Source organism: Mya arenaria, chromosome 7 (assembly GCF_026914265.1).
Source record: "Mya arenaria isolate MELC-2E11 chromosome 7, ASM2691426v1".
NCBI lineage: Eukaryota > Metazoa > Mollusca > Bivalvia > Myida > Myidae > Mya > Mya arenaria.
In genome coordinates, this window is record NC_069128.1 from 28,544,185 (window position 1) to 28,554,391 (window position 10,207).

The window sequence follows — 10,207 nt, forward strand, 5'->3', positions numbered from 1 at the left end:
CTGAACTTTTACAGGTAATAGGTTTAAAACCTGGGCCTATACGACAATACAGTATTCAGATTGGTCTGAACTTTTACAGGTAATAGGTTTAAAACCTGGGGCTATACGACAATACAGTATTCAGTTTGGTCTGAACTTTTACAGGTAATAGGTTTAAAACATGGGCCAATACGACAATAAAGTATTCAGATTGGTCTGAACTTTTACAGGTAATAGGTTTAAAACCTGGGCCTATACGACAATCCAGTATTCAGATACGACAATACAGTATTCAGATTGGTCTGATGCCAGAGTCTATGCATGATCATTGCCTTCGAATGAATGAGACATTTCCAGCATTTTGAAATAACATCAGGAATCAGGAATATTATTTACCAATACAATACTATATAACAAGATACAGCATAGTAGAAGGGTTTTCAAAGTGTTTATAACTATTTTAATAACAAAAGAACACGACATGAACAAATGTATCACAAACCTCACCATTTGATACTAAACAAGCCACTTTAATATAAACTAGTTCTTTTAAACAAACACGTTATACATTCATCTTTTAAAGAATATGTATTAAATTCTACTAGTAGTTGGAGTACAAACTGTATATTGAAACATCAATCAAAACTTAACAGTAAATACGTATACAGTTAAATATCCTAAGCCTAAAAGGGTTTATAAAAAGCAAAATGCTCGGATTATTCAAGCATTCACACTATAGTTTATAATAGACAAAAATGAGACCAAGAAAGCAACAACAGCAGCAAACACATATCTAACAAATAAACCATTTTCTTAAAACCACCAAAGAACTGCACAGCAAGCAGACAACGAAATTCAGACACAACCCAATGGCGGACGCTGGGAGATTTTTGTCCATATACTCGAGGTCCTGTTGATTACACAGGTCTGCTTGGCAGAAACACACGATTGCCGACGAGCCATTGATCGTCCGTCGTCGGCAACCCTCCTCAACGGTTGGGAAGTATTTCTGTTTTGGGTCGGCACATGAACGTGTAGTTGCTAATATAAATAAACGGAATTTATGGAAAATAATGTTAAATGGAATGCACACATAGTGTTGCGAGCCAAAATGTACAATTTATCTATTTTCAACTGAAGAGAGTCTAGTACTATAGGTAAATAATTAATTTCAATGTGTCGTCTGCACGATGACCCATGTTTATTTATCTATATGATTCCTAATGTTCTAGTAATTTAATAGTTTATACAATAATTAAAAGTTTTACATTTATTTAAAAGGTTCGCTAACTCCTCCCATTCTTACTCATTATTTTTACCATTTTTACTACCATCCTCCAAAATATGCCGGGAGGTAAAGCACCACTTGATGCCCGCCGAGCACGTCCTATAGGGGATAGTACTAGCTTCCACGCAGTTGGGGTTATAATGGAGAACGGAACCCCCGATCGACACACATTGGTGACATCGTAGAGAGCTCACCAGAGACACTGGAAAATAAATTGTTCGTAAAAGTGAAAGTCATAGTTTAAATATACTATGTGTCCGATGAGTTATATATTTAATACTTACAGTGCTTCAAAATAGGATTGGTTGTGATGCACTTGGTTGCATCGAAACTGAGTACTTAGAGGGCGGGCTCAAGAAAGTAGGACATGATTGTGGAATATATTGAACTAAGGGGAGGTTTATAGCACAGTTGGATGTTTTTGATTAATATACGTTTAATGTGTTAGGTGATAATTATCGGTATATAATGGCGTAGAGATATTTTAACAAATACAGAAACAAATAATATTCATCAATCTCATATTAAGCATTAAATTCTCAAATTCGAATTGAACATGTGAAAATTGTATTTTTTTGTTTAATTAGTTTAACAAAGAATCATTCTTTCTCTTTAATTTAGAACTGACATTAAAAAACTGTTTTTAACTTTGTTTTAGTCGGAATTCTTGCTGCTTTTTTGAATATGTGATATCATTTTAGATGTTATCATTTTCACATGCATGTTACATGGCCTGAATGTGTATTAAAACTTCGGTTGCTAAACTTCCCTTAACCGAGTTTATATAGCATCATGGATTTCATTGGTCAGTTATCAATAAAAAGTAATCCAATTAGCTACATCGTTTTGCCTGGTGCTCTACGAAACACAATACATTTGACATCGAACTTTGGCCTCGCTGATAATTTAAATATAAAGCTTATGTTATCATAAAATATTAACGGGAAACATACATTTGTTAGCTAGGTATGCAGTGAAAAAAGGACACGATATTAATTGCGAAACATCATTACGCGGGATGTTTTGCGACACGCAAATCTTGCTCTTGATTGTGCCTTGTGTCCAGGTATTGACCCATATTCGCACTGTTGTTTAATTAATGAACGTTTTTCTTTTCTTGATTTACCTATTAACCTAGTTTTGGACCCGAGAACCATTTTCCGAGTACTCCCGCCACGGTCCCTTATAAATATGAGTTTATGTGAAATAGAACAGCAAGTGATTAGAATCAATATTTGGTTTGTGGTCACCAAGTCGGACAAGTTGGTTTTCTCCAGGTTCTCCGGTTTCTCCCACAACAGAAGACCGACACTCTAGCGCAATATCGTGCGAACGAGAGTGATTGATATAAGTTTCAGTAGCTTGTTTCACAACCGTTGAAAAAATAAACAAGTTTAAACTAATATTACCCAACATTTAAGGACACAATTATCAAAGTGCTAAAGGTGGCGTGTGTCTATAACTAAATGAGTATGTAGCTGATTCAAATATATCACCAAACAAAATATATATAATGTTCAACATCATCAAACGTAAGTAATCAAAGTACGTTTTCTGATTTTGCTTCTAGTGTCTATCATTCACGGCCTCTAAACGCCACTTTACGGTGGTGCAAAGAAAAAGAGCTGTCGACACTTCCGTGGTGGAGCTGTGCCCTATATTTACATAAACAAACGTGAGTATGATTTATATTTTATTTGATAATTTCATTTAGCGGACATATTTCGAAAATCGGAGAATGTGGTACCGTGTAAGAACACTTCTACAGTAGGCTGGTTATTATTTCGTTTCAATATTGTGCAAACTGTGGTGTCAGGAGCTTTTCTCCCGAATCGAACTGGTGCATATTTTGTGATCTGATTGCATAGCAAGTACATTTCGATGCTTACACACCCCCTAAGAACATTCTCACGCATGCAAACATAACTGTTATGTATAGTACTTATGCCGAAACATAACAAAACTGATAAGCACTTTTTAGAAAGGAAAAATGCACATATTTATAAAAGTGGTGGCGCTGTTGCCCTAGTGGTGGCGCTATCGAGTATGTTTTGTGCTTGAAGTAATATAAAATGTAAAGGCTTTTGGAATGAATACAAAAGTTGTTATGTTTATTATTCATTGAACATTATGCTGGTTATGCATACTACTTGCGGAAACAAAACTCTACGCGAACTACTCTACGCGAACTACCTTAACCTTACTGAAAACTATTTCGAAAATAAATGGCTAGGTGCTGTTAATTTTACCATATAACTATAAGTATCTATCATGTGGGTCCGGTTATGAGAGAGGTATTCTTGCATACCGGACGTGTGTTCCCGGCCATTTGACCTGTACTGGAAAAACGCATCTTACACCCCCATGTAAGATGAGTTATTTCTTATTTCTTTTATTGTATGGTTTAAAAAAAGTACATTATTTCATTTCAATAAAGCGCAATCAATTATAAGTATGCAATTAATTGAAATAGATAATGATTAATCGTAATAACGCGATTTAAATAGTTACTATTTGATATCAATAGTGATTTAAAATTACTGCGCTTTATGACGTCAGTAAACAACGTTTCACGCGCTTTTTGGTAAAATGTACAAAAGTGCGTTTTTACCTCAATTCTTCCACAAATTGATAATTTTAGATATGCAAGAAAAATATCAATCATGTTTTTCCGGTACAGAAAGAAAAATCGGTCCTTCGGTCACGCTACGTGGCCGGTAACTCGGTAAACCTCTTTACCGGCTTACGCGCGTGCACTCGGGTCGGATTTTCTATCCGTACTGGACACACATGATAGATAATTATATTTATATGGTAAAAATAACAGCACCTAGCCGCTTGTTTTCAAAATAGTTTTCAGTAAGGTTAAGGTAGTTCGCGTAGAGTTTTGTTTCCGCAAGTAGTATGCATAACCAGCATAATGTTCAATGAATGATAAACATAGCAACTGTTGTATTCATTCCAAAAGCGTTAACTTTTTATATTACTTCAAGCGCAAAACATACTCGTTAGCGCCACCACTAGGGCAACAGCGCCACCACTTTTATAAATATGTGCATTTTTCCTTTTTTAAGAAGTGCTTATCAGTTTTGTTGTGTTCCGGCATAAGTACTATACATAACTGTTATGTTTGCATGCGTGAGAATGTTCTTAGGGGGTGTGTAAGCATCGAAATGTACTTGCTATGCAATCAGATCACAAAATATGCACAAGTCCGATTCGGGAGAAAAGCCCCTGACACCACAGTTTGCACAATATTGAAACGAAATAGTGACCAGCCTACAGTAGAAGTGTTCTTACACGGTAACACATTCTCCGATTTTCGAAATATGTCCGCTAAATGAAATTATCAAATAAAATATAAATCATACTCACGTTTGTTCATGTAAACATAGGGCACAGCTCCACCAAGGAAGTGTCGACAGCTCTTTTTCTTTGCACCACCGTAAAGTGGTGGAGCTGGCGTTTACAGGCCGTGTCATTGAAAGTTTCCCCACCCCCTCAAAGTATCACAATCCACATCGAACATACCTGAACTCAACAAAAGCACGGCGAGCGCCAGGAAACCCATTTCCATGTTCTGTCTATTGTTAGTATATACTCGTATATAACTATAAATAATACTCTCGAATATAGTTAAAGACAAACAAATGTTAACGTTTCAGATATTTTTAATAATTAAGAAATGTCTAATCATTCACTGTATCCCACACATCGCACATGTAGTAATATTTGCTGTCTTCTGGCAAATTCTTATCCCAACAAAACATCATGCGCTATGTCTCAATGAACAAACCATCAGGCCTAAAAGAATACTATCTCGGTTCGGGTTCCAGACCCTACCTTCAAAACAGGCGCCGACCCTAACGTTTGTTTACTCAGTCTGTTCAAACAAATTCTGTGTAAACGTGTGTGTGTGTGTGCGTGTGTGTGTGTGTGCGCGTGTTTCTGTGCCTGTGTGTGCGCACGCGCGTGCGTGTGTGTGTGTGTGTTTGTGTGTGTGCGTGTGTGTGCGTGTGGGCTTGCGCGTGTGTGCGTGTGTGCGTGCGTGCGTGTGTGTGTGTAATTTTATATGTAGATAAACAACTTTATTCTGGAGGTTATCACTTAATGTTTATTCATTATTACATTCCCCAATGATGACAGTAATGGTCTTATATAAAGCCGAAAATTATTTAATCCTACCAACCCTTCCTGTTTTTGGACAAGATGTAACCCTAACCGAACAAAATAAATGGGCATCAGCAGCCATCAACACAGACATATCAACCGCCTACGTGAAGTATGTTTTCCATTTTGTCTATTGGTAAATATACTGTCATGCTCTTCTGGAATACCACAATTTTCTCAACGACGAAAGGTATATTTTTGCATTTGATTATTAGCCGTTAACTTATGTGGTTTGCCAACTGTAATATACGGTCCACAAAAAAAATTGTGTTATAATTTAAAATACTTTGTTACATAGATACGTTTTAAACTTCAAAATATCCTCTGCAAATTTATGAACATAATCATGGGAAAAAATTCATAAATCGAAAGCATAATGTGATTATGAACTTATTTTGTTTTCACCAGGTACCGTATACACATGTACATTGTTCTTAATTACCATTGCTATCTGCAGTAATTCTCCTTAGAAATCGATTTGCAGCTCAGTTCTTGAGACAAGTCTTGACGTTCAACATCCACGTATAAATATTCACTTATTTAGTTAAATAATATGAATAGCTTCATGCGGTGTTGGATTTATTTTTCAATTACCAAATAAATGGGAGCATAATTACTACTATTACAGAGAATTATAGCTGCTTTGATCTAGTGATATTATCTGCATTTTCTCGAAGTACCGAGCTTGCAACACCCTGTATGATCGCTTTCCCTGCATACTATGTAAACAGGGAACGCCTATAAAAAGAACATACTTATTAGGCCACACTTTTACAGTTGTTTGTTTAACTTAAACCTTATTCATTTTACAAGTTAATGATAATGTTACTTTGGGGGCAAAAACATACTCAACAGCGCCACCATAACTCAGCAGCGCCATCACTAGAGCAACTAAAGCCACCACTGTTATAAATATGTGCATATTTCCTTTTAAAGACTTCTTAGTGTTGTTGTGTTCCGGCGTTAGTACTATACATAGCAATTATATTTGCATCCGCAAAAATATTCTTATGATATTTGTAAGCAACTAAGTGTACTTGAAATGCTAGCAGATCTCAAAATTACACAAGTAAGTCCGATTCAGGAGAAAAGCTCCTGGCACCACAGTTAGCACACTATTGAAACCAACACGTAGCCAACCTACAATAAAAGTATTCTTACACGGTTCCACATTCTCCCAATTTTCGAAATGAGTCTGTTTAATAAAATTAGGAAATAAAATATAAAAAGTATTCACGTGTGTAGAAGTAAAAACAGGACACAGCTGAAATGTGACACAGCTGAAATGTTTGAAATGTCATTTAGGGTAAAACCCTTTCCAAGGATATAAACATAATATGGGGCTAGAAGGTGTTCAAAATCCCCAAAGTTGTACATCAAGTAACTAAACAAAAACTAATGAAAATGATTTTAATTAGAGGTATCAGTAACAGTACGTTTTTATAAATAAGTAGAATTTGTATTTCCCTGAATACAATCAAACTCATCGGTAATAATGTGCTTCTATATGTCAGATCTGTGTGCTCTGCTGGAACCATGTTAAAATAAAACGCTGAATTTAAAATAGTCATTAAAATAGCTATGCTTACATTTTCAAATTAAATTGTGTAATGAAATCCCTGGTTCAAAAATCGGCATGTACTGTATTTTCTCAAAACAATCCTAGAAGTGTCAATGGAAGCTAGTAGGTGGCCAATAATACAATGTACATCACTTTCGATGGCTAAACTAATGATCGCAACAATCTTGTTGCTCTTCTGTTTCCCCGTTTAAAATAGCGCATAACGGTTTCCTAGTTTAAAAAATAGGCGCTTTTTTAAGCTTACTGTGATTAACGTGCAGGTAGACAACCCTAGTAAATTTCGAATTTGCAACAGGCGCAAAAAAACTGCGAAAGATATTTGTGTCGTTTTCGTTATAAACAACGATGTCAATTTTACGTACGTCTTTGACAATTTTCTTTTTTCTTGCAATTGTATCATCTGGTGTCCAGCACCTTTTACCACAGGTTAAATAATGTAACTCCAAAATACCTTGACTTGAGAATACATTTGCCTGAACAAAAACACACTTTATCTAACACTAAGCGTTGGTGGATATTCGTTAGTGTTGATGGTTTGCTCATTGCGACAAATTAAGCTTGCGGTATGTTTTTTTGTCGAGATAATGCAAATAACACATTAAAACAAACTCTGCATTCCTATGAATGCATGCAATATCGGAACAAGATAATGACTAGACATTATGTCGATGAATTACTTCCCGACCGTAGCATTCGGAACAACTCGGACATTTTCCATCGCAAACAACCTCGGATGTATTCGGACGGTTTACTATGTCAGAAATCTCAACATTTAACTACGCTGAGAGCAGACTGCGTAGTAATTTCAATTTAGCAGTTAAACTTAATGACTATACTTAAAATATTCTCTTTATTTCCACCCGTTAGTGATTTAACAATTATGGGAATGAAATATATACTTCAATACAAACAATCGAACAAAACATTTAAAAAAAAAGAAGAAGAAAAGTACAATAGTTTATTTATATTAGCTCTTATTTACAAGAAAGCGAACAAATTAACAAGTTGTTCGAGGTTCTCATTTGGTTCATGGTAAATGTATTTATAGTTCCAGGAAACAAATCAGGTTCAGAAAATAGGAATATCTAAACATTTAGCTAAACGTTATTTATTTCACTTTTACATTGATAGCTGATAAACGAACATTTTTTTCTAAAGATGCTTGGAAATAGAAGGGCGCACCTGTAAAAGGCTTGCCGAAAAACGAAAAACAAGCAATTAAAGGTGCTTCTTCAATAGAGTCAGACTATACCAAATACAATTTTTTCAACTTTTATAAGTAAGGAGTATTTGGGAAAGAATCGATGTTGTTTTAATTCGAATTTTAATGAATAGTTTAATAATATTGATTTAAAAAAACAACAAAGCAACGAGAGAGATATTGACAATGGTAGATATAATTATTTTCTTTAGTATGAAGGTGAACCATCACTTCGAGGATATATACCTGTTATCGCCACACATCATAATAGTACGTAATACATCATGCATTTTAAGCAGTGTTTTTCATAAAATAATTATGATCTAATAGGCAGTCTTGGCTACGATTTAAATCATCATTTTATGAATATAGTCACAAGATGCTGAACCCCAGCTGTTTAGATAATTCCGATCGACTGTACATAATGCAAATAATTAAGACTTTTATTTAAAATTTTAGGAACTACGTCTCGTGATGTACCGGCATATATCCGAGATTGTTTTGATGGGAAATGGCCGAGGAGTTCCGAACTATTCAGGTTAAAATTTTATACAGAGAATGGGTCCAACTTAACAAACGATCGTATCGTAAGATCGAAAAATAATGTTATTGGTTGTATGTGTAAAACTTTCAATTTAAACTGCAGCCTTAGCCACTGCCACGACCTCATAGCAAGAGAACGATGTGGCCATTTGAGAAAAAGAAACTCACTTTTAGGTCATACATTAATCTTAAAGAACATGATTTTCTCACGTACCGTTTAATCTCGCCCATATCTTTGAGGACATGGATGATATATATTATGCTCACAAACACTTATTGAAACAAGTCATTAATGAGCATGCCCCAGGAAAACAGAAAACACCAAAAAGGAATCCACCACCTAACATGAACTGTTTACTTATTTACACTGCTCGTCAAGCAAGGAGCACATACACCAGAAATCAGAACATGGCAACCTTTTTAAGCTAAACAAAGTTCATAACTCTTAACACCTGGGTCAAAAGAGATTCTATATCTTTTTATTTCCAAGAACGGTGTAGACAGTGACCCGCATCTAAAGACTTTAAGCCGACAATTTATCTCATAAAACCTAAAACTGAATTGGACAGCCCAATAATACTCAAAGACAACATAGGAAAGATGGTTTCTGATCAAAAGCTGACTGACTAAAATGAACTCATTTTACATCAATATAGCTCACTTAATAAACACCCTAGATAAACACCATAGCCTTGACAAAATACAGGAAAATTGCCAAATGCCACCTGGTTTTCATTTTAACCCGGTCACTGATAAATATATTGATAGGTTAAATCTAAAAAAAGCAACTGAAATAGATCTGTTTCCTCCCAACATTATCAATGCTGGCAAAGATACATTAAAATTTCCCATCCAAAAAAAGGCCAAGGCAATCAAGCCAGTGATCATTTCCAAATAGTCTTAAGCAAGCACAAGTTACCACTATTTTCAAGAAAGAATGTATGGATGTCAAACTACCCTGTTAAGACTGGTGTTAGACTGGTAAAAGTCCTTGATGAGAACAAATATGTAGGTGCAGTTCTAATAGAGCACTCAAAGGCGTTCGACTGCCTGCCTCATGAACTCATCTTAGACAAGTTTAATGCATATGATCTTTCTGTCCTCCAGCATGTAAACTTATGAACAGTTATCTTACGAATTGAAAACAACGGGTTAAACTTGACCAAATTACCAGTGCGTGGGACACCATCGTGAAAGGCACACAAGGATCAATATTAGGGCCTCTAGTTTTCAACACAGCACACAAAACAATAAGAAAAGATTCAATACAGAACTTTAAAAACTGTTTTAATGATTATTGTTAACTTACAATTATCTTCTCCATAGAATGCAATTGCCAACATTACATCTCAGCAGGGTAAGACGCATCGCTATGAATCTTACACATGTACATACGGTATATCACCAATATATGTCCAAAACCATGTAGCTTTTAAGACATGTT

The 10,207-nt window shown here is 35.4% G+C and overlaps 1 protein-coding gene across 1 annotated transcript; it reads right to left on the reverse strand.

Annotated features, from left to right (window-relative positions):
* Window positions 1-420: 420 nt before the first annotated feature.
* LOC128241837 (uncharacterized) lies at window positions 421-5,036 on the reverse strand. Its single transcript, XM_052958935.1, has 3 exons — window positions 4,799-5,036; window positions 1,299-1,469; window positions 421-1,020 (listed from the first exon to the last, which is right to left on the reverse strand). Exons 1-3 carry the CDS (start codon window positions 4,842-4,844, stop codon window positions 773-775), a joined length of 465 nt encoding a protein of 154 aa, XP_052814895.1. The 5' UTR covers window positions 4,845-5,036; the 3' UTR covers window positions 421-772.
* Window positions 5,037-10,207: the final 5,171 nt, after the last annotated feature.